This window comes from Coregonus lavaretus, assembly GCF_964263955.1.
Source record: "Coregonus lavaretus genome assembly, chromosome: 7".
In the NCBI taxonomy this organism is placed as follows: domain Eukaryota; kingdom Metazoa; phylum Chordata; class Actinopteri; order Salmoniformes; family Salmonidae; genus Coregonus; species Coregonus lavaretus.
The window spans coordinates 16,952,071-16,977,873 of NC_139994.1; the positions used below are offsets into that span (position 1 = coordinate 16,952,071).

Here is a 25,803-nt window from a genome sequence, read left to right on the forward strand (position 1 = left end):
TGGGCCGTACACGCTACCCTCTGTAGTGCTTTGCGGTCGGAGGCCGAGCAGTTGCCATACCAGGCGGTGATGCAACCAGTCAGGATGCTCTCGATGGTGCAGCTGTAGAGTTTTTTGAGGATCTGAGAACCCATGACAAATCTTTTCAGTCTCCTGAGGGGGAATAGGCTTTGTCGTGCCCTCTTCATGACTGTCTTGGTGTGTTTGGACCATGATAGTTCGTTGGTGATGTGGACACCAAGGAACTTGAAGCTCTCAACATGTTCCACTACAGCCCCGTCGATGAGAATGGGGGCGTGCTCAGTCCTCTTTTTTTTCCTGTAGTCCACAATCATCTCCTTTGTCTTGGTCACGTTGAGGGAGAGGTTGTTATCCTGGCACCACACGGCCAGGTCTCTGACCTCCTCCCTATAGGCTGTCTCATCGTTGTCGGTGATCAGGCCTACCACTGTTGTGTCGTCTGCAAACTTAATGATGGTGTTGGAGTCGTGCCTGGCCATGCAGTCATGGGTGAACAGGGAGTACAGGAGGGGACTGAGCACGCACCCCTGAGGGGCCCCCGTGTTGAGGATCAGTGTGGCAGATGTGTTGTAACCTACCCTTACCACCTGGGGCGGCCCGTCAGGAAGTCCAGGATCCAGTTGCAGAGGGAGGTGTTTAGTTCCAGGATCCTTAGCTTCGTGATGAGCTTTGAGGGCACTATGGTGTTGAATGCTGAGCTGTAGTCAATAAATAGCATTCTCACGTAGATGTTCCTCTTGTCCAGGTGGGAAAGGGCAGTGTGGAGTGCAATAGAGATTGCATCATCTGTGGATCTGTTGGGGCGGTATGCAAATTGGAGTGGGTCTAGGGTTTCTGGGATAATGGTGTTGATGTGAGCCATGACCAGCCTTTCAAAGCACTTCATGGCTACAGACGTCAGTGCTACGGGTCGGTAGTCATTTAGGCAGGTTATCTTAGTGTCCTTGGGCACGGGGACTATGGTGGTCTGCTTGAAACATGTTGGTATTACAGACTCAGTCAGGGACATGTTGAAAATGTCAGTGAAGACACTTGCCAGTTGGTCAGCACATGCTCGGAGTACACGTCCTGGTAATCCGTCTGGCCCTGCGGCCTTGTGAATGTTGACCTGCTTAAAAGTCTTACTCACATCGGCTACGGAGAGCGTGATCACATAGTCATCCGGAACAGCTGGTGCTCTCATGCATGCTTCAGTGTTGCTTGCCTCGAAGCGAGCATAGAAGTGGTTTAGCTCGTCTGGAAGTCTTGTGTCACTGGGCAGCTCGCGGCTGTGCTTCCCTTTGTAGTCTGTAATAGTTTTCGAGCCCTGCCACATCCGACAAGCGTCAGAGCCGGTGTAGTACGATTCAATCTTAGTCCTGTATTGACTCTTTGCCTGTTTGATGGTTCGTCTGAGGGCATAGCGGGATTTCTTATAAGCGTCCGGGTTAGAGTCCCACTCTTTGAAAGCGGCAGCTCCACCCTTTAGCTCAGTGCGGATGTTGCCTGTAATCCATGGCTTCTGGTTGGGGTATGTACGTACGGTCACTGTGGGGACGACATCAATGATGCACTTATTGATGATGCCAGTGACTGATGTGGTGTACTCCTCAATGCTATCTGAAGAATCCCGGAACATGTTCCAGTCTGTGCTAGCAAAACAGTCCTGTAGCTTAGCATCTGCGTCATCTGACCACTTTTTTATTAACCGAGTCACTGGTGCTTCCTGCTTTAGTTTTTGCTTATAAGCAGGAATCAGGAGGATAGAGTTATGGTCAGATTTGCCAAATGGAGGGCGAGGGAGAGCTTTGTATGCGTCTCTGTGTGTGGAGTAAAGGTGGTCTAGAGTTTTTTTCCTCTGGTTGCACATTTAACATGCTGGTAGAAATTAGGTCGAACAGATTTAAGTTTCCCTGCATTAAAGTCCCTGGCCACTAGGAGCGCTGCCTCTGGATGAGCGTTTTCCTGTTCACTTATGGCCTTATACATCTCATTCAGTGCAATCTTAATGCCAGCATTGGTTTGTGGTGGTAAATAGACAGCTATGAAAAATATAGATGAAAACTCTCTTGGTAAATAGTGTGGTCTACAGCTTATCATAAGATACTCTACCTCAGGCGAGCAAAACCTCGAGACTTCCTTAGTATTTGATTTTGTGCACCAGCTGTTGTTTACAAATATACACAGACCGCCACCCCTTGTCTTACCAGAGTCAGCCGTTCTATCCTGCCGATGTAGCGTATAGCCCGCTAGCATGTTGTCCATGTCGTCGTTCAGCCATGACTCGGTGAAACATAAGATATTACAGTTTTTAATGTCCCGTTGGTAGGATAACAGTAATCTTAGGTCATCCAATCTATTCTCAAATGATTGAAGATTGGCTAATAGGATTGATGGGAGCGGCAGTTTACTCGCTCGCCATCGGATCCTTACAAGGCACCCCGACCTACGTCTACGTTATCTCTGTCTCTTTCTCATGCGAATGACGGGGATTTGGGCCTTGTCGGGTGTCTGTAGGATATCCTTTGTGTCTGACTTGTTGAAGAAAAAATCTTTGTCCAATACGAGGTGAGTAATCGCTGTCCTGATATCCAGAAACTCTTTTTGGTTATAAGAGACGATGGCAGAAACATTATATACAGAATAAATGACAAATAATGCGGAAAAACACACATAATAGTACAATTGGTTAGAGGGCTGTAAAACGGCAGCCATCTTCTCCGGCGCCATTCAGGTATAATGAATGGTCATACATTTGGTTAGGAAGTGCAGCTCAGTTTCCACCTCATTTTGTGGGCAGTGTGCACATAGCCTGTCTTCTCTTGAGAGCCAGGTCTGCCTACGGCCGGCGGCCTTTCTCAATAGCAAGGCTATGCTCACTGAGTCTGTACATAGTCAAAGCTTTCCTTCATTTTGGGTCTGTCACAGTGGTCAGGTATTCTGCCACTGTGTACTCTCTGTTTAGGGCCAAATTGCGTTCTAGTTTGCTCCGTTTTTCTGTTAATTCTTTATGTGTCCTGAACCATTGTCAAATAGCCTATATCTGTGTAGAAAAGAAGAAAGCACATACTTCTGAGAGAAGCCTGTAGTGCCTATAAGTGATGGGGGACCTTGTCTGTGTGATTTTAGAGAAGGGGTTATGGGGTTATGGGGTTATGGGGTTCAAAATGAAAAAAAAGAAGAAAAAAAAGACTAAATGGTTATGGATCAAGGTCACTACAAATGATATTCTGTATCTAAGAGAAAAACATTTGTACTTTCTCATCATGCAACACATGAAATTAGAATAAAGATGAGACCGCTTGTGAGATAGCTTAGCTATTCTAATGATTCAATTTCCAATTATTCATTTTTAGAAAAGTTTAGAAAAGTGACTTTCAGAATCCAAACTATTGTCAATGTGAAGGTTCTGGACATAAAAAAAAAAAAATACATGTTCCACTGATGAGTAAGACGCAAATCAACTTTATTTTTATTATTAATTTGTGGCTTTGGGGTAGGACAGGTCTTAAAGAATTATGTAGAAAGCTTCTACTTCAGTGCGTCATCAGACTCTCTTACTTCATTCGCTTCACTTGGACATTCCAATTACAACAGGAACAATAAGCAGAGGAGGGTCATAGGGGAACGTTTGAAAGTAATATTGACCATATGCAAAATACCACAACGGATGTTAGTCATCACACAGCTCCGAGGAAGCACCTGTCAAGTACATGTACTTGCTTAATTGATATAAAGCGAATGAGATACCTGCCTTCTATCCCTTGCTATATAACCTAGTGCAGTACTACAGCGTGGTCACAAAGACACAACAGGACCAAAGTGAAGGCACTAAAGAGCGGCAGAGCTCGCCGACTAGAGCAGAGATAGAACTGAGGCGAGGTCGCAACCAAGGAGGGAACATATAATTTTTTTGCGCACGCTTGAGGCACTTATTTGGAGAGGAGAAGATACCAATTTCCACAGGTGTCAACATCGAGTCATAGAGAGTGGTTAAAAAACATTTAAACTCAGTTTACAAGTGCTCGAACAGCCTATTTCTACTTTTGAAAATCGAAACAAACGAAGAAAGAAGACTTTTACGGCTGAAGAATTACACGCAACAGATAGCTGCATCATGAAATTACTTCTACCGCTTGTAATAGCTTTTCTTGCTATCGCCCAAGTTTTTTGTGAAGAAATTGGTCCAGAAGAAGATCTTGATTATTGGATGAACGATCAAATTACGGTAGGCATGATTTAATGATTTAATGTAAAACAATAAAAATATGTTTGGCCTAATTTGTTGGTTAGAATCGCCTATTAAACGAATTAAAAAAATGTGACATGGAAAAATTTATGATTGCTTAACTATGGGGAAAATAATGTTTAATTTGATGGCACAGCCTTGTGTTTTGTATCACCAAAATTATTGAATGGAATTTCAACCAATTTCTATCAAATAAAATAAATCTAAAATATTTGTGTGCTTTTATAAAATAATTCACCTGTTTGGAGAGTTTGGTCATGCGTAATTACGCATGTATAGAGACAAAACATCAATCATTCTACCCGCAATACAAATTCTATGTCGGGTGAAATATTTGTTATGATTCAATGGGCATAAAGTATGAGCTCTGAGCTAAGTGTGCTTCCATCATTACCTTAGTCCCAGACTGAAGCTCTATTCACATGTAGCGCACGTTCTCCCTTTGACATTGCGGGTTGGGCGCCTGCCAAGTCTCCGGGCGTGGCTCTTGGGGTTTATTTCTCATAATCTGCAGTCGATTTGGGAACATTCAGCAGGTTACGCAGAGCGTTTTAACAAGGCGGGTGGGCTATACAATAAGGAAGGAACCAACGGACCTGGGATGTCTTGGATAATTGATGGGTACTTTAATGCGTGTGGTGCATTAGCCATTAGCAGCCGTTGGGCCACTGCTTAGACTAATGCTGACCTGTAGGCTACCCCGTCAGATAAAAATAGGATCGGATATGAAAGTTCACACGGGGTGTCTTTACTGTTTTATATTGATTGCTCTGCGAGATTAGATCTAGTGCCATAAAAGTGTACAATATTTTACGCAGAGGTACAGGTTGGTAGGCTATAAGGGAGTCAGTCTCCCCCTCCCTCATCCTATTCCCTACTCTGGTGTCTAATGTTCCGTTAATTAGATTTTCTCCTTCGTGCAGGACGAGTGGCTGTCATCTGACCCATTCGGAGAGATACTGCGGAGAATGACACGGAAACCGCGGCCGCATCAGTTCTTTGGCCTGATGGGGAAACGCTCCTCCGGTAAGACTGTGCTTCCTCGCGCATCGCCCTGTCCTCACCCTTCACGCTCTATAAGGCACTTTCCCGTTTATTGAAATTAAATGGAATGACATTATTTATATGCATTATTAATGCGCTTATTAATTACATACTGTATATCAATATCTTTACGCACGTTTTTAGCTTATTCATAAATTCATAAATTAGATAATTATAGGCCTACATTGATTGAAGTCCCCCCCCCCCTTATTCCAACAGCAAATCCACAGATAACCCGAAAAAGTAAGTGAAAAACATATAATTAATTCATTAATTCATATTTTTCATTTATCTTGGAGAACATTTCCCAGAAAATGTTGCAATTGTCCATGCATTCTGAAAAATTAAGCCATGATTTAGTTATAATTCGTTTTTCTGACATTGTGTTACAAAGGGGAAAGGACCATGTGGACAGTGTGTAGGCAGGCAGGTGTAGCCAATCAGACCATTTCGCAATGTTGGGGAAAATCTATTATGAGATCAACCCAGGTGATGATGGCATTATTTGCACATTGGGTCAGGTGGACCATGTGACAAGTGATGAAGCTTGATGACGTTAACTCCATGAGTAGGAGGGATAAGGGATGCCATAGGTCCTTCACCAGTACTCCTATGTGGGTGAGAGGAGTTATGCTAACCAGAGGGGTGACAGGGTGTGATAGGTGGGGTGAGAAGAGGGGTGAGAGGGGGTGAGGGAGAAGACAGGCTGGTGTCACATATCAAGTGCCATAGGCCAACAGGTCCTCATTACCATGCATGGGAGGGAGAACACACACCAAATGTTGCCCAGCAGTAAAAAACAACAAAATGCAGGGGTTGAATAATGATATTTATTTTTGGAAAATGGTAAATAAAAGTAGAGCGAGAAAGAGAGAGATAGAGAGAGACCTGTCAAATGTTTTCATTAAATCACAACCCACACAGCTAACAGGTCGTTTGACGGGATTTTAGGATGCAGTAGGTGGTAGTCTTAATTCTGCCTTGAAGACCCCTCTATTCCCTCGCTAGGATACCTAGTCTTAATTCTGCCTTGAAGACCCCTCTATTCCCTCGCTAGGATACCTAGTCTTAATTCTGCCTTGAAGACCCCTCTATTCCCTCGCTAGGATACCTAGTCTTAATTCTGCCTTGAAGACCCCTCTATTCTCTCGCTAGGATACCTAGTCTTAATTCTGCCTTGAAGACCCCTCTATTCCCTCGCTAGGATACCTAGTCTTAATTCTGCCTTGAAGACCCCTCTATTCCCTCGCTAGGATACCTATACTTAATTCTGCCATGAAGACCCCTCGCTGTCTCCCCTCTGTTCAGTCATTGAGGCATTTCCTAAATGACTCCCCCACACAGCGGAGGCATCAAGTGCATCATAAATACATGTATCTGGTGTAGACCAACGTTTTGCCGAAGCCTTGATGCAGGCATGACTGTACATCACTCATTAGCGGCAAGGAGAGAGAGAGAAAGTGAGTGAGGGTGGGAGATAGAAGGAGAGAGAAAGAGAGATGTGGAGAGAGAGTGAAGGAGAGACATGGAGAGAGAGAGGGAGGGAGAGAAAGGGGGAGAGAGAGGAAGAGAGCGAGTGCTTCGATCAATGCCCCAAGGACATTTAGGCGTTAAATTAGATTGGTTACGCTGATGATGGAAAGATGGACCCGAGCATCTCACCCTTCCATTTACACAAACTGTATAATATAATATATACATTATACAGTATATATATATAATATGATCTATACATTATAATATATATAGTATGTAACACACAGTGGAGGGGCCAAGCACTTATGATGTCCAGGGGGAAAACTGAGAAGAAATATTGCAAGTGACTCGTAACTAGACCACCAATGGAAGATACACATGATGCCATCGCCCCTTTATGATAATCATGATTCCCATATCTCTGATGGGAATATTGAATCATTTAAGTCAATTGATCACATTTGAGTTTACTCCACTTAATTTGAATGAGTATGTTGGATGTATGGACAGAAAGGGTATCCCAGGGATCTCACGAGGAGTTTTATAACCCCAACACTCCCCCGTCTCCCCCACATCCTCCCCCGTATCCCCATTCCCTCCACCCTTATATTATATTCCATTAGTGTGATTGACAGAGGCTGACAGAGATGACAGTCAGTCTGGGACACAAATGTCCCCTCGGGACGTGCATCCTATCCCCACCCTCTTAGGAAAAACAATCTCCAACCACAACCCTTCCTTCCAAAACCTGTGGGTGGGCACCGCTATATCCCTCAGTCACTAGGGTAAGGGGACGGAGTCCGTCCGTCAATTTGCATGAGACTAGAGATCAGTAGGAGGGGTGTAGATATTCTTCACACTCTCTCACCATCGAGGTTATACACTAGGCATTGCATCACTGACAACAATTATGGGTCACACATTATTTGGATAGTCCCATATAGATGATCTACACATGGTCATACTATCAACAAACTATCTGTTGATAAGCAACAGCTTGCTAAGGTTATGGTTAGGGTTAGGTTTAGAATAAGGTTAAGGGTTAAGGTTAGGGCTAGGGTTAAGTTTTGGGTTAGGGTGTAAATAATATAGGCAGTTACTGGAAGAACTCACACCTTTTTGTTCTGCACACCAGTCACTACATCACTCGCTGTCTGTAATTGCAGTGTCAATGGTATTAGCTGTTACGGGAAGAAACACACCTTTTTCTCCTCTCTTCTCTTCTCTTTCAGGACATAAAATTAACTCATTTGTTGGACTGATGGGTAAGAGGAGCCAAGAGAAACCAGGTAAGGGCCTCATATTTACACTACTGATCGAACCAAGCTGTTCTTAGCTGGCCTGGTTACAAATCCACAATAATTGCTGGAACCGTGCTAACAATGACAATATGAAAATAAACTGTGCTGTGTTATTTACAAACTTTCTCTTTAATTAAAGATTCATATGAGTGGAACGCACTACAGAACTACGACAAGCGCCGCTAACCGGTTGGTCTGTCCTCAGTCCTCTGCTATTGGTCCGCTTCTCATCCAGTCATTCCTACAGAAGAGTGGAAGGGGTGTCTGATGCCAAGTTTTGTTTTCTCCAAAATATGTATAGTTAGTCAAACTTATTGTAAGTTACCATAATATAATGTCTGTTTTCACATCGTGTTTTCGTAGCTGTACTGTACCTGACTGTGCCAGTTTCATTTGTCCAGGAAGAAGGGAGCACAAAGGAGGGCAGGATGTGATCTGAATAGGGTTACAAAATTCCGGTCGTTTTCCCCAAAATTCCCAGTTGTTCCATAAATCCTGGTTGTAAGATTAAATCAGAAGGGAAATCGTAAACCAGACATTTTCAGAATCCTCCGATCAGGATTTATGGGAAAACCTGGGACATTTGGGAAAGTTTGCGAAATTTTGCCACCCTCGGTGTGATCTGGTACTCCTACCGTACCTTACAGAAACATTATGTTATTTAATGTATGTCACAGTATTAGTACCATCAGCATATCATATGTTCCAGAGAATACTGTTGTCGTGGACCATCAAAGCAAAGCTCTACCCCAGGGTATGTAAAAAATTGCACTGCCAAGCCCACTGTCTAGTGCCTCGTAACTGTTTTAATCACAACTGATTGTGCTGTAAATAAATGACACACTCTGGTACACTACAGACCTGGTGCTTTATCAGGGCACGCTTTCATTTAAATTGACTGTAAATCAAACTGTCATGTTTATAAAACCAAGATGTATGGTATGATATGACAGAATACTTGTGTGTGATTGTGGCTTGATATATTAAAACTATTTTCTTTATTGGTGGAACTTGAATTTCTTATTTTCACCGATAGGAATATGCTGTGAAACCAAAGGAAGGGAATTGTGTAATGGGTGTAGATATTGTGGAGTGGTGCACCCTCTGAGGGACAAAGAAAGTAGCACACAGAGTTGTAAAATTGGGCAACCCCTCCCTCTCACCATAAGTGGATATGATCCATACTAGGATACCCATACTACTTAGAATGCATTCCCAATATATTGCTTTCTACTTAAATGGTATGCTAGTGCGGATATTGTAATGCAAACTCATGAAGATCATGACCACACACAAAAAAACAAAACAATAACACGTCAGATAGATATTGTCAAGGGTATGGAGCACTTTTTATATCAGCAGCAGTTAGGATGAAATACAGTAGACAGAGACATAGCATTATGTACATCACTTTAGACATCTAATGCTATAGTTTCACACATTTCCATCAGTCTAGACTCTATATGGATCGTAGTTGAGAAAACAAAGTGCAATCAATGCACCATGGTTAGCGTCCAACCTGTCATGTGTCTTTTGGGTTCAGTAGTTTCCTTATGTAATGTAACCCATTATACCAGCCTGTCTCAAGTATGTTTCATCTTCAATTCAATCATGTTGTTCCCAGCATGATATTCTGTATTGTATTGTTATCTTTATTGACTGTTGCTGGGTGTTATCGTCCACCATCAGCACCGACCTGTACCCTAAATGCCCTAAACTCTCTAATGGCCCCTTACACTAAGTCTGAATTTGTCCTGCTAGGTGACCTAAATTGGGACATGCTTAAACCATCTGACCAAGTCCTAAAGCAATGGTACACCCTAAATCTTTCTCAGATTATTACCAATCCCACAAGGTATGACTCCAAACATCATGAAAAGGCTACTCTCCTTGATGTTATCCTCACAAATAATCCTGATAGGTATCAGTCTGGTGTTTTCTGTAATGACCTTAGTGATCACTGTTTTACAGCCTGTGTTCGTAATGGCTGCTCAGTGAAACGACCTGTCCTGATTTGTCATAGACGCTTGCTAAAAAACTTTAATGAGCAAGCCTTCCTTCATGACCTGGCCTCTGTACATTGGTTTAGAATCAGCTTGACTCCCTCTGTCGAAGACGATTGGACCTTCTTTTCTGATATTTTCAGTGGTATTGTTAACAAACACGCCCCCATAAAGGAAATTAGAATTAAAAACAGGTCCAGCCCCTGGTTCGACCGTGATCTGGCAGATTTACTCCACCTCAAGAATTCCATTGGCGAAAAGGCTCGGCACCCGCATACTCAGGCTGACTGGCTCTCGTTCAGGCAAATGAGAAATAAGTGCACTCAGGCTATCCGGAAGTCTAAAGTTAGTTACTTTAAGGAGCAGTTCTCTCTCTGTGGGTCTAACCCCAAGAAGTTCTGGAAAACGGTGAAAGACCTGGAGAATAAACCCTCCTCCTCACAGTTGCCCATGTCCCTTAATGTTGATGATGTGGTTGTTACTGACAAGGAGCACATGGCTGAGCTCTTTAATCACCACTTCATTAAGTCAGGATTCCTATTTGACTCAGCCATGCCTCCTTGCCCGTCCAACATTTCCTCATCTCCCACCCCTTCTAATGCGACTAGCCCCGATGCTCCTGCCTCTTTTTCCCCCGCTACAAAGTTTCTCCCTGCAGGCGGTCACTGAGTCCGAGGTGCTAAAGGAGCTTCTGAAACCTGACCCAAAAAAAACATCTGAGTCAGATGGTTTAGACCCTTTCTTCTTTAAGATTGCTGCCCCTATCATCGCCAAGCCTATCTCTGACCTTTTTAACCTGCCTCTCCTCTCTGGGGAGGTTCCCATTGCTTGGAAGGCAGCCACGGTGCGTCCTTTATTTAAAGGGTGAGATCAAGCTGATCCTAACTGTTTTAGGCCAATTTCTATTTTGCCCTGTTTATCAAAAGTGTTGGAAAAACTTGTCAATAATCAACTGACTGGATTTGTTGATGTCTATAGTATTCTCTCTGGTATGCAATCTGGTTTCTGCTCAGGTTATGGATGTGTCACTACAACCTTAAAGGTCCTAAATGATGTCACCATTGCCCTTGATTCTAAGCAATGTTGTGCTGCTATTTTTATTGACTTCGCCAAAGCTTTTGATATGGTAGACCATTCCATTCTTGTGGGCCGGCTAAAGAGTATTGGTGTCTCTGAGGGGTCTTCGGCCTGGTTTGCTAACTACCTCTCTCAAAGAGTGCAGTGTATAAAATCAGAACATCTGCTGTCTCAGTCACTGCCTGTCACCAAGGGAGTACAACAAGGCTCGATCCTAGGCCCCACTCTCTTCTCAATTTACATCAACAACATAGCTCAGGCAGTAGGAAACTCTCTCAGCCATTTATATGCAGATGATACAGTCTTATACTCAGCTGGCCCCTCCCCGGATTTTGTGTTAAATGCTCTACAACAAAGCTTTCTTAGTGTCCAACAAGCTTTCTCTGCCCTTAACCTTGTTCTGAACACCTCCAAAACAAAGGTCATGTGGTTCAGTAAGAAGAATGGCCCACCCCTCTCCCCACCGGTGTGCTTACTACCTCTGAGGGTTTAGAGCTTGAGGTAGTCACCTCATACAAGTACTTGGGAGTATGGCTAGACGGTACACTGTCCTTCTCTCAGCACATATCCAAGCTGCAGGCTAAGGTTAAATCTAGACTTGGTTTCCTCTATCGTAATCGCTCCTCTTTCACCCCAGCTGCCAAACTAACCCTGATTCAGATTACCATCCTACTCATGCTAGATTACGGAGACGTAATTTATAGATCGGCAGGTAAGGGTGCTCTCGAGCGGCTATATGTTCTTTAACATTCAGCCATCAGATTTGCCACCAATGCTCCTCATAGGACACACCATTGCACTCTATACTCCTCTGTAAACTGTAAATCTCTGTATACCCATCGCAAGACCCACTGGTTAATGCTTATTTATAAAACCCTCTTAGGCCTCACTCCCCCCTATCTGAGATACCTACTGCATCCCTCATCCTCCACATACAACACCCGTTCTGCCAGTCACATTCTGTTAAACGTCCCCAAAGCACAAACATCCCTGGGTCGCTCCTCTTTTCAGTTCGCTGCAGCTACCGACTGGAACGAGCTGCAAAAAATACTCAAATTGGTCAGTTTTATCTCCATCTCTTCATTCAAAGACTCAATCATGGACACTCTTACTGACAGTTGTGGCTGCTTCGCATGATGTATTGTTGTCTCTACCTTCTTGCCCTTTGTGCTGTTGTCTGTGCCCAATAATGTTTGTACCATGTTGTGTTGCTACCATGTTGTTATGTTGTGTTGCTTCCATGCTGTGTTGTCATGTGTTGCTGCCATGCTATGTTGTTGTCTTAGGTCTCTCTTTATGTAGTGTTGTGGTGTCTCTCTTGTGATGTGTGTTTTGTCCTATATTTAATTTTGTATAAGAATTGTTCTTAACTGACTTGCCTAGTTAAATAAAGGTTAAATTACATTGAAATTAAATAAAAAATCTCAACGACACACTCACGCAAGCACCCACACATAAATACAAAAACAAATACACACATCCATGACCAATTGATTACAGCATTACCCCAAAAATGGAGGAGGCAGGTGGGAGCAGGAGGAGGTAGGGAACTACTCTGTATGCCCAATATAAAGGATCAAAACTGGCGGAGGAATAAAAATAGCATAAATAGGAAAGTATACCAGTTTCATTTGAGGACCAGGATGTTGACAGCTGTGCCATACAGATTGCAAAATAGTTGGGAAGAGATTTTTGATGTACCGATTCGATACCATGGTACAGGGTGTATGAGTTGATATATAAAACGATGCAAGATTCAAGACCGTGCTTTTCAGCTACAATTATTATATAGAATTCTTGCCGCCAACAACATTTTTAATATTTGGGGCATACAATCATCGAAGCTCTGCATATTTTGTTGTGAGGATACAGAATCAATAGACCATTTATTTTGGTATTGCCCTCAGGTAGCCTGTTTCTGGTCTCAGGTTCAGGAATGGCTGAAAATGCATAACATTGATCTACAATTGACCCTAGAAATAGTACTGTTGGGAGATCTGGAGAGACCGGGTCAGTCAATTACTAATATACTAATACTCTTAGTAAAAGTATTTATCTTCAACTCGCAATCTGTGGATTCTATTCGATTAGATAGATTTAAATTGTATGTTAAACATCACAGCATAGTTGAAAGATATATCTGGGGCGGCAGGTAGCTTAGTGGTTAAGAGCGTTGTGCCAGTAACCAAAAGGTCGCTGGTTCTAATCCCCGAGCCGACTAGGTGAAAAATCTGTTGATGTGCCCTTGAACAAGGCACTTAACCCTAATTGCTCCTGAGTGTCGCTCTGGATAAGAGCGTCTGCTAAATGAAACAAATAAAAAATAAGAAAACATATGGTGCGTAGAAATTCGAAGAGGGTGGCCAGCAGGGATGGGCTGAGGGTTGGGATGTGGGAGTGGAGTTGCTGGGCGGGGGATAGAATGACGGCCAAAGATACCATTTTAAAGAAATAAAGTTAAAATAAAACATAACAAACAGTAAGTTTGAATGACACAGTGTTGTTACAGCTAATGCCTGTTTGCCTGAGGCTGATGTCTTTTGTTTGTTGCATTGTTGTTTCCTGTTTTCCTTTGTCTTTTTTATCTGTTCATTTTGTTGGTTGTTGGTGCATTGGGGACGGGGTGTCTTGGCGGTGGGGAATGGAATTATTTTGTTTTTCTCGGGGAGCTCTTGGGGAACTGTGGGGGGGATCTTGGAGGACTGGTGGCCTGGCGGTTGGGAGCTTGGCCCGGTAGCTGATGGATCGCTGGTTCGGTTCCCCGTTTTTGACCTTGTGGGAGATCTGTGGACGTGCCCTTGAGCAGGGCGTTGACCCTGGTTGCTTCTGTGTGTCACTCTGGATGGGAGTCTGTTAGATTACTAATGTGATGTAGTTGTTGAGCGGCTTCACTGCAAGTAGATTGTATGTTTTAAATATTCAATCAAAAAATATATAGATATATATAAAAAATACAAATACACACACCATGCACACACACTTTATTTAAGCGTTTGTGAGAATTATGGATTATAGTCCATTATCATAGTATGATAAATTAAAACAACAACGGGGGGTGGAGTAAAAAGTAAGACATGTTCAAATGAATGTTCTGATGAAGGCCGAATAGTCAAGCTTTTAATAGTTGCTTCAATAAAATAATACGTTTTTAATGGTGAGCGAATGTTGAGCCTTATCCTTTTCAGTAAGAAATGTTCAAAGAAAGAGAACTTTGGGGATTGATCAAGGCATCAAAGCATCAAAAAGTTTCATCATAACTCTGTTCTGACATTTAAAATGTTTAAAAGACACATGAGTTGAATTAGGGTACTTCTCTTTATCAGGTTGGGAAGAGAACAGGAGAATGTCTATCTACACCTATAGCTATCCTGTCTATTGTCTCCTGTGACATAATCAAGTCGTCGTCTTGCACGGAATTGAACCTATTACAGCCTGCTTCCTGTCTGGGTAAGAGGCAAAAATACTATTGCGGTACCGGTTATATCTAACTTCTGGGTAAGACGCTATATTAAAAAAACACATCTTTATAGTACCTGTTATACTGTATGCATCTAACTTCACAATAATGTAAATGATAGGAAAAAGCAGATTCTGCAGCACACATTAGGAACAGTTAAAAATCATGTTAAGGTTTAGCGAATGTCTGAAGCTGTTAAAATATGTATATAATTTACATTTGATAATATGCATTATGTAATCACCATGTATCGGTATGGTACTCTAATCTATGAAAGCATTATAGTAGTGCTACTGAATCCCAGTTAGAGGCCTTCAGCATCTTTCCAGTCTTCCAACATTATCAACTATTCCTAGTGAAACAGCAGTTTCCCAAATCAGTACTGACCCTGTAACTGTAATTAACACTGGTCCCAAGTACTAGAGCTTGATGATTCCTGCATAGAGCTGGCATAATTATCGCATAATCGTGTAACCGACAATTATGGTCAATAACCATGAACAAAAAAATTGTCTTATAGTCTTAATACATTCATTTTAGGAAAACGGGGATTCAACTTTATATTCAAGTTTCAGGAGAATGGGGGATTCAACTTTATATTCAAGTAGACATAGTTTACCCAATAGCAGTTTTATATTTTTACATGAAGTGGGTAAATCTGGTAATCATTTTACGAGCAGAACGGCACAGTTGGGAGGAGAAGCTTAATTTCCAAAAGTTCCAAGTGGTCAATTCAATTCGTTTTTGAGACAGGGATGTCACCAAAGCTGTGTTCTATTCATTAGGTATGTCCTAGCTAATTAGGTATGTCGTAGCTAAAGATGCATTATGAAGCACTACAAGGTCAAAAAATGTTTAACAAAAATGACAATTATGACAATAACCGTGGCCATTTGCATGACAAGTAAGCCTAATCGTTACCCAAAATTCCATAATCGTCACAACTATAGCAACAGACAGTTTCCAGATAGGTATGTTGTGAAGGGGAGGTGTAGTAATGGTGACAGAAGTGACAGACAGCTGACACGGTCTACATTTCAATATCCATACTAGCATACTACTTAGAATGCATGCATGCTCAATAGACTGCTTCATTCTAAGTGCTACGCTAGTGAGGATATTGGAAAAGAGCCACTGTTGTTGCTGTATCACTGGTCCTTGTCAGGCTTGTAGATGGAGAGGGTTCTGGCTGAGGGGTCTGTAGCATTGATCCAGCGGGGCATCCAGTAGTGGCTGAGCCACTCGGCCTGGCCCGGGAACTGCTTCTCAAACACCTGGCGGTAGAAGTACGCCTCTTTGGTTCTGGGAGGGAGGAACGGGAACGTTTTAGGAGCCTTCTCCAGCTGGAAGTCGTTCACCTTGGAGGAGAGAAAGAAGGAGTCAGAATGTGTGTGTGCGTATATGTGATGTGCCAGCGTGCCGGTGTGTGTATGTGCGTGCCTGCTGTGTGTATGTGCGTGCCTGCTGTGTGTATGTGCGTGCCTGCTGTGTGTCTGACTGTGTGAATGTGTACCTCAGACTCCATCTGGTCCTGCAGGCTGTTGTACCAGGACTTCTTGACAGACGTCATTCCGTCACTGAAGGCCTCTTTACGTCTCCATAGGATCTCGTCTGGGATCAGGTTCAGACCTTTAAACGAGTCTCTGAGGAGGTGCTTCTCCACTCCATCCTGGTTACACACACATCCCTCAGTGAAACTGAACTGTTTGGAATTATAGCACTGGAATCCTTTACATGTTTAGAGACTGATTTTTGCCGCAAGGACTCTGATTTGGATACACAACACTTACAACAATCACTCAATCCACATATTTTCCACTTTTGCAATAATACATTACTTCCGATTTCATACTCCACTATCTCATCAGAGCCAAATGTAGGGGATAGGTAGATTGGGATAGTGAGGATATAGTGATAGGGCTGAGAAGACTGACCTTAGGTTGCCTCATCTCCTCAGGTAGGGAGAGGTAGTACGCTGTGAACCTGTGGTCCAGGAAAGGCACTCTCAGCTCCAGACTGTAGAGAGAAGAGGAAAGTCAGTTAGATGCCATCTTTAAATCCTAGATCTTCTGTATTGAACCTATAGCTTCTCAAAAGAAAGAAAGAAAGAAAGAAAGAAAGAAAGAAAGAAAGAAAGAAAGAAAGAAAGAAAGAAAGAAAGAAAGAAAGAAAGAAAGAAAGAAAGAAAGAAGAGCAGATAGCGGTCTGAAAAGTTTGAGGAATGGATGTAAAAATGGATGAATGTATTGAAAGATAGGTTGATGCCCCTACCCGTGTGCAGCGGTGGTGCGGTCTGCTCTTAGCACGTCAAACAGGTACAGCTCCTTCATCAGACGAACACTGTCCTCTGCTGCCGCCTTGGGAGTGGGAGCCTGGAACAGGAAACACAAAAACTCAGTCATATTCCCAGACATAACAACTGGTTCCAGGGTTGGGTTCAATTCCATTTTCAATTAAGTCAAACCAGGAATGTCCTATAGATTTTCACTTCCTGAATTGACTACTGCATTCACCACAACCCTGTCTGGTACATGAACATTGGTGAGTGGGAGAGAATGACATCTCTGATGTGGAACAGACTAACAGTACCTTGTGGAAGTAGATGTATCCTTGTGTCAGCTCATCAGCGCCTTCCCCAGAGAAGATCACCACACTGTCAGTCTTCTCACGGATGTACTTTGACACTAGGTACATGCCTGTAGAATGAGAAAAGATGATTGGAAACAGAATTGAGTTGAAGTACTCCCTTGCCAAATATACATTTCTTATAAAAGGTTATTGCGCCATCTAGAGGCAAATAAAACCATCTGTATTTGGCTGAAAAAAGTAAATGAAAGTAAACCGATCATCACATGAACTTTGGTCTTTACTTCAAGTTCGTACTTTTGGGACTATTCCATTGTACCAGGCGAACTGAATCACGTATTTCATCCACATATTTGGCCCAGGTCTGGCTGATAGCTTCTCTCTATTGACAGGCTTTTACAGGCCACACTCACTAATCTCCCAGGATTCCACTGGGATTCAAACCAGCCAATCAGGAGGAAAAGGAATGCAGCCTGGCCAGACTCCCTTTGTCCAGGTCAGTGGGCACATTGAGAAGGTACAAAAAAGCTGTCTAGTGTCTAGGTATTTCACAAATGCGTCATCCTCATAGCCTATTAATTCAGCTTCAATGGGTTACCACTTCTGCTTGATGTTTGGAGGTCTAGGCCGATCTAAGATGGGACAGTGTACTCTCTCACCGACAGAGGCGCGTATGGTGGTGATGTCATAGGTCTCTAGGTGAAAGATGACCTCCTCCACGGCTTTGAGACCCTCCTCAGGAGTGAAGTTCACCTCGTGGTGCTCACTGCCGATGTAGGACGCCACCTGGAACAACACAAGACATTCACCAAGACATTCCTTCACGTTGTATCTATTTATTGCCTTCAACTTATTGAGAACACATACTCTTTTACAATTACAGGGAACAATGACTTCACAGGCTGCTTAACAAAGGAGTCTTTAGCATTATATTTGTATTATTCTATTCTATTATGTTGTGTTTTTATTCTTTTAAATGCTCATTTGTAATGCCCTGTGAGCTGTAATGTATTGGGTAAAATAAAGTTGGATTATTACTGATTATGAAGTTATATTGTTACAAAACCGATTGACTAGCCTGCTAATATTGTTGCACTAGCTAAGTATAGGAGTCTTAGGCCTAGTTAACTGGTCTATAACCTGATTTAAGATGTGCAACTACGTGAGAAATCAGCGTATGAGGACCGTGCTGTATGTACATGTGCCCAGGAGACAGCAAATTTACCCGGATCCAGGGCCAGCTCCGTCCTGACTCCTATGGGTCGGCTAGCCCAAGCAGAGTATTGTTTGTTGTTGAAAAGGGTGACCAAAATACATATTTACAAAAATAAACGTCAAAAGACCGCTCCAAAACTAAAAACGTTAACTAAAACAAAAAAACTAAGACTGGCAGGCCGAAAGGCTCTATGGCCACCTCTCTCTGAAGGATTCACGCTCAACCTGATTGCCTGCACCTGTGGGCTTCATCAAGGCTTGACAGAGCACCTGGACCCGGTTGCTGCTACGCCCTGGGGGATGGAGTGTGGAAGTGGTAGTGTCTAATCATGCTCCTAAGACCTAACCTACCCAGCCCGTTCCATAACAATATCATCATCATTATTATAATGCAGAGTCTCTCTATGGAGGATGGAGAGAGCCTCACTCACCTTGCGAGCAGCCAGGATGTCTGGGCTGTCTTCAGCCCCGATAGCGAAGGTCTGGATGGGGTATTTCAACTTCTCTTCTTTGGCCAGTTTGACCAGCGTAGCTGCCACCAGACTGGAGTCCAGACCACCTGGCAGAAATATATAATAACAGTCATATACATCATTTACTAGCTTATCACACGTTTAATTTGACCTATGGTGTAATGATAATATGAATGTATTTTCATTGATGTATTTGCGCAGACAAGCATAAGTGAAAACAACAAGTAACAGACCTCAAGCATTACTTACTCAAGCCACAAGCTTTCATGTGTGACACTACACAAAGAAGCAAAGATACTCTGTAATAATCATTATTTGTACCTGAGAGAAGACATCCAATCCTCCTGTGGGCCATGAGGCGTTTCCGGACAGCGTTCTCAAACAAAGACCGGATGTTGCTCTTCACTGTCTCTGGGACAAAACCTACCGGGGACAGCAAGAGATCTTACTGTCATAACACAGGGACCAGTCAACTGAATGGTTAAAGACCAGCAAATCAACTCTAACATACTACACATCCAACTCCTATTGTCAGTGACTATAATGATTTCAGTTGGACAACAGGCTTCATTCATGGCAATACCCTCAATACCAAAGACGTGCATCCTGAAACAATAATCAGTGAGCCATTCCTCCCCTCATCTTAGGTGTCAAACAACATTTGTCACCTTTCACAGATAGCTAGCTATAGGTAGTGGCACTGTTACATAATGACCTTGACTCACATTATAGCCACATCAATCAAGATGGTGAAGTTATGGAAATATTATGGATAGGTGTGTGTACCTGAGGATAGCCTCTCTACCGTGTCATAGGCAGCGTGGTTGGGCTCCTGGGTGCAGCAGTGGAAGTGGTCCATCTGAACAGACTCTACCTTCCCTGTGGGCTTCAGGTCAAACACCTCAAAGTGTCCTGGGAGGAACGGAGTGATCTTAGGAGGTGAGGACATTGAGTGGGTGATATCAGTCAGACCTGGGAACAAACACAAAAAACATCTGTTTAAGAACGAACATGGTAACACTTTACATTAAGTTGTTGTTATCATACCTGTGTAGTAACACTGTCAGTACATACTAGTAACAACATCTTAACATTTTCTTAAATTGTACTTGAGTAGATGATTTTTTTTCTTCACTCTGTGACTTTAAAGTTCATCCTATCCTATCCTGAATAGGGATTGTTCTTTAATCCACTTGTGTAGCAACCAAAACCGCTCAACCCCAAAGGAGATATTAAGTAAGTAGTCCCCTCTCACCTTTAGCCTCAGAGCACACAGCCAGGAAGCCGTCGTCGGTCAGTAGTTTGAACATGGGCCGCACGCCATACGTATCCCTCCCCAGGAACACCTTCCTATTGGCTGTGTCCAGGAGGATGAAGGCGAACACTCCATCCAATAGGGATGCCATCTTCTGAATGCCGAAGCGCTCGTATAGGTGAAGAAGGATCTCACCGTCTACTTTGGTCTGGTAGTCAGTAAACTCAAACTGATTCTTCAGCTAAAGAGGGAGGAAGATGGAGAAAAGTATTAGGATTATTATGAGATGTAAGACATTACAAGTGGTCATACATGCTCATGACATACACTCACCTACATTTTTATTTTGACAGTGAAGCAAACATTTTTAATTTGGCTCTATCAGTGGTGGGAAAAGAACCCAATTGTCATACTTAAGTAAAGGTAAAGATACCTTAATAGAAAATGACTCAAGTAAAAGTGAAAGTCACCCAGTAAAATACTACTTGAGTAAAAGTCTAAAACTATTTGGTTTTAAATATACTTAAGTATCAATAGTAAATGCAATTGCAAATATATACAGAACTTAAGTATCAAGAGTAAAATAATAAATCATTTCAAATTCCTCATATTAAGCATACTAGAGGGCACAATTGTCTTGTTTTTTAAATTTACGGATAGCCAGGGGAACACTCCAACACTCAGACATAATTTACAAAGAAAGAATTTGTGTTTAGTGAGTACGCCAGATCAGAGGCAGTAGGGATGACCAGGGATGTTCTCTTAATAAGTGCGCGAATTTGACAATTTTCCTGTCCTACTAAGCCTTCAAAATGTAACAAGTACTTTTGGGTGTCAGGGAAAATGTATGGAGTAAAAAGTACATTATTTTCTTTAGGAATGTAATGGAGTAAAAGTAAAAGTTGTCAAAAATATAAATAGTAAAGTACAGATACCCAAAAAAAACTACTCAGGAAGTACTTTCAAGTATTTTCACATTAGTACTTTATACCACTGTGATCTATACTCCAGCATTTTGGATTTGAGATCAAATGTTTTATATGAGGCGACAGTCCAGAATGTCTCCTTTTATTTGAGGGTATTTTCATACATACAGTGCCTTCGGAAAGTATTCAGACCCCTTGACTTTTTCCACATTTTGTTACGTTACAGCCTTATTCTAAAATGGATTAAATACAAACAAGTCCTCAGCAATCTACACACAATAACCCATAATGACAAAGCGAAAACAGGTTTGTATACATTTTTGCAAATTTATTAAAAATAAAAAACAAATACTTTATTTACATAAGTATTCAGACCCTTTGCTATGAGACTCAAAATTGAGCTCAGGTGCATCCTGTTTCCATTGATCATCCTTGAGATGTTTCTACAACTTGATTGGAGTCCACCTGTGGTAAATTCAATTCATTGGGCATGATTTGGAAAGGCACACACCTGTCTTTATAAGGTTCCACAGTTGACAGTGCATGTCAGAGCAAAAACCAAGCCATGAGGTCAAAGGAATTGTCCGTAGAGCTCCGAGACAGGATTGTGTCGAGGCACAGATCTGGGGAAGGGTACCAAAACATTTCTGCAGCATTGAAGGTCCCCAAGAACACAGTGGCCTCCATCATTCTTAAATGGAAGAAGTTTGGAACCACCAAGACTCTTCCTAGAGCTGGCCGCCCAGCCAAACTGAGCAATCGGGGGAGAAGGGCCTTTGTCAGGGAGGTGACCAAGAACCTGATGGTCACTCTGACAGAGTTTCAGAGTTCCTCTGTGGAAATGGGAGAACCTTCCAGAAGGACAACCATCTCAGCAGCACTCCACCAATCAGGCCTTTATGGTAGAGTGGCCAGAGGGAAGCCACTCCTCAGTAAAAGGCACATGACAGCCCGCTTGGAGTTTACCAAAAGGTACCTAAAGACTCTCAGACCATGAGAAACAAGATTATCTGGTCTGATGAAACCAAGATTGAACTCTTTGGCCTGAATGCCAAGCGTCACATCTGGAGGAAACCTGGCACCATCCCTACGGTGAAGCATGGTGGTGGCAGCATCATGCTGTGGGGATGGTTTTCAGCGGCAGGGACTGGAAGACTAGTCAGGATCGAGGCAAAGATACAGAGAGATCCTTGATGAAAACCTGCTCCAGAGTGCTCAGGAACTCAGACTGGGGTACGACCCTAAGCACACAGCCAAGACAACGTAGGAGTGGCTTCGGGACAAGTCTCTTAATGTCCTTGAGTGGCCCAGCCAGAGCCCGGACTTGAACCCAATCGAACATCTCTGGAGAGACCTGAAAATAGCTACGCAGCAACGCTCTCCATCCAACCTGACAGAACTTGAGGATTTGCAGAGAGGAATGGGAGAAACTCCCCAAATATAATAATAATAATAATAATACAGGTGTGCCAAGCTTGTAGCGTCATACCCAAGAAGACTCAAGGCTGTAATCGCTGCAAAAGGTGCTTCAACAAAGTACTGAGTAAAGGGTCTGAATACTTATGTAAATGTGATATTTCAGTTTTAAAATTTGTATACATTTGTACAAATGTCTAAAAACCTGTTTTTGCCTTGTCATTATGGGGTATTGTGTGCAGTTTGATGAGGGGAAAAAACGATTTAATCAATTTAAGAATAAGGCTGTAACGTAACAAAATGTGGAAAAAGTCAAGGGGTCTGAAGACTTCCCCAAGGCACTGTATATCTATTTTACCGTTTGGAAAAGAATGCACTGTTTGTAGAGTCACAAGCTTGATGTAGTCATTGCATGCCATGAATATGGGAACAGATACTAAACTTTTGACTAAATGTAATACACTATAAGTGAATTTGTCCAAATAGATGGCACCTTCAAATGGGGGGACTAGATACCCTCAAATAAAAAGTGACATTCTGAAAAGATTTTGCTTCACTGTCCAAATAAATACATGCTTATCACTGAATCACAATGGATTGTAAGTAGTGTATGCACAATCACATCCAACAATTATGCAGGGCACAAAAGATGTGAGATAATAACTTAATGCCATTTTTATCAATATGATCTTTGAAGATATTAATGACTTTCTTCCCTCCCTGTTTTCCCAAACTCACATGAACAAAAGTTTCCTTAACTTCTTTGGCCACGTATGTCCCTTTGGCATAGAGATAGTACCTTTTTAAGAAAGGAGGAGTTACCTGGCCTAAAGCCATAGTATATCCCTGCTTCGTGACTAGCAAGTAGAAACTGAATACGTTCCACACCAAAACTTGGCCAGATACTAGAGTTCCCTGAGGCCTGGTCCCATTTCCTTACCTACAGTAGCCTGGGGTCCAGAAGTTTGGATTTCAGGCTATACCTTACTATATGTCTATGGGCCGTAACTACTGTGTGGTTTGTAGATCTCCTACCATAGCCTGGGATTTGTGACATGAAACAACAGTGACACAATGTGGATTCCAGGCATACCTTATATGTCTATGGGCCATAACTACTGTGGTGTTTGTAGATCTATTGAGCCTGGGATTTGTGAAACAGTGAAACAATGTGGAGGGCTAGACCTACAGTGTGGTGGTTGTAGATCTCTCCGTTGTAGACAAGCCAGAGGTAGGGGAACTTCTTGACGCGGATGGGCTGCATGCCATACAGCTGGTCTACGATAGCCAGTCGATGGAAGCCGAAGCAACAGTTAGTGAAGCCGTTGATGTTCTCAAAGCGAAAGGCATCGGGGCCCCGGTGGGCGATCTTCATAGCGCTGGTGCACTGAGCCGACAGGCACTCATCACTGCCAAACAAAGCCCATATACCACACATCCTGGGGCTGGAGAGGTGAGAGAGCAGGGCAGGGGAGAGAAAGGAGATAGAGATCGAGATAGGGGGAAGAGAGAAAGAGGGAGAGGGGGGAGAGAGAGGGGGGAGAGAGAGGGGGTAATAAATACATGCAACAAGAGGCAGAGCAGATGGTCTAGAGACTAGTGCCCCTTCAGTAACTGTTCTTTACAACCTTTCAACTGAGAAGGAAGAAAAACTTGAAGGGTTATACAACGGACTATTGGACATATTGTACCTTTGCTAATCAGATAGGAAACTATAAGATTCCACACTATCATACTTTTTACAAAACTATTGATGTCAACGTATTAATCTGTGTATTAGAAGTAGTATTACTAGTAGTATTAGAGTTTGGAAAGCTGTTGTAAAATCTCACTTACTGCTAAATTATATTAAATCCACGACCCAATACCAAATATAGGGTCATATATCATTTAGCAGTAAGTGAGATTTTAAAACATAGCATTCCAAACTCTAATACAACAGCATTGGCAAATTGACAGCTGCTTGAGTGCTGAATCAAAATGTAGGAAAGCTGATGACTGAATTGAACAACCCCCACGCTATAATGCATCATTGACATCATTACATGCTGACCACACTGCTCACGTCGCAAAATAAATGTACACATACATGTTATTCAATCATTGCACCCACACTGCTCACGCGCGTCAAGCTTCACAAATGCATTACCACCACCAACTGGACTGGAGTGTGTACCTCAGTTCATTTTTCAATGAGGAGATGGGAGCTGCAGGACTTGCAGCGCATCAAGAGTCACAAATAGAACCAAGTTCTATTTTAGCAACCAACTTTAAGGTGCATTACCACCACCAACTGGACTGGAGTGTGTACCTCAGTTCATCTTTCAATCACCCACTTGGGTATATGCTCCTAAAAACCAATGAGGAGATGGGAGAGGTGGGACTTGCAGCACGTCAAGCGTCACAAATAGAACCCACTGAGGTACACACTCCAGTCCAGTTGGTGGTGGTAATGCACCTTAAAGTTGGTTGCTAAAATAGAACTTGGTTCTATTGGTTTTTAAGAGCATATACCCACGTGGGTGATTGAAAGATGAACTGCGGTACACACTCCCGTCCAGTTGGTGGTGGTAATGCACTTTAAAGTTGGTTGCCAACTGCCATCTAGAGTCCAAAGAAGAAGAAGCACGAAGGAGGAGATATTACTAGAAACGAACTTTCCCCTTTTATCTGTGGATTAATTGTCGGAGGAGCATGTGCATTTCAGGTTTATATCCCAGGACAAATTAGCTAGCAACAGTAAACTAGCTAGCTAAATTGCCATAAATGTTTAATGCTTTTCGACCTGTCCCCAAATTAATATAGTTGGTTCAGAGTTCGTTTTGATATTTCAACCTGCGTGTCCCTGATCGCGTCTGGTGTGGGTGGACAAAATCAACATGCGCGTGCCCGGTCCAGTCAGAATGTCATTAATGTATTCGAGACTGCAACACACAATTGCATCAATAAGATCATTACCCACAACAAAATAAAAACGCTGAAACCGTTTAGGCAAGTTAGACACCAAAAACATAAAGCGAGTCCCCATCACATTTATTCAACCAAATACTGTGTAGCTCTCTGCTCCACACACGGTAACATTAACGTAAACGTATGTGCCCATGTGGCTTTATCATTCCGCACAAACTACCCGGTAATAGAAAGGACGAGTAACGGTTCTCTCAATGATAAATGAAAAGACACATTCGATTGAAATGTAGCTAAAACGCATGCAGATAGTTGACTGAAAGACATACCTTTATTTCGTGGATACAAAAGGATGACCCAATATTATTATTCTCAGCGGCTGAAATGATGCATCGAGAGAACTTGCTATAGCCAGGGA

General features: G+C 42.6%; 2 protein-coding genes across 2 annotated transcripts; one reads left to right on the top strand and one right to left on the bottom strand.

Annotated features, from left to right (window-relative positions):
- Nucleotides 1-4,117: 4,117 nt before the first annotated feature.
- Nucleotides 4,118-8,256, top strand: LOC311132317 (protachykinin-like; the record flags this gene model as incomplete). Its single annotated transcript, XM_084165566.1, has 5 exons — nt 4,118-4,228; nt 5,173-5,275; nt 5,513-5,536; nt 8,002-8,058; nt 8,210-8,256. 5 exons carry the CDS (start codon nt 4,118-4,120, stop codon nt 8,254-8,256), a joined length of 342 nt encoding a protein of 113 aa, XP_084021692.1.
- A 5,858-nt stretch (nt 8,257-14,114) lies between these two features.
- LOC311131693 (asparagine synthetase [glutamine-hydrolyzing]-like) lies at nt 14,115-25,801 on the bottom strand. Its single transcript, XM_084164802.1, has 12 exons — nt 25,715-25,801; nt 23,668-23,923; nt 20,137-20,377; nt 19,668-19,853; nt 19,203-19,304; nt 18,840-18,967; nt 17,853-17,979; nt 17,197-17,303; nt 16,879-16,979; nt 16,542-16,623; nt 16,121-16,276; nt 14,115-15,965 (listed from the first exon to the last, which is right to left on the bottom strand). Exons 2-12 carry the CDS (start codon nt 23,914-23,916, stop codon nt 15,756-15,758), a joined length of 1,689 nt encoding a protein of 562 aa, XP_084020928.1. The 5' UTR covers nt 23,917-23,923; nt 25,715-25,801; the 3' UTR covers nt 14,115-15,755.
- Between the last annotated feature and the right edge of the window lie 2 nt (nt 25,802-25,803).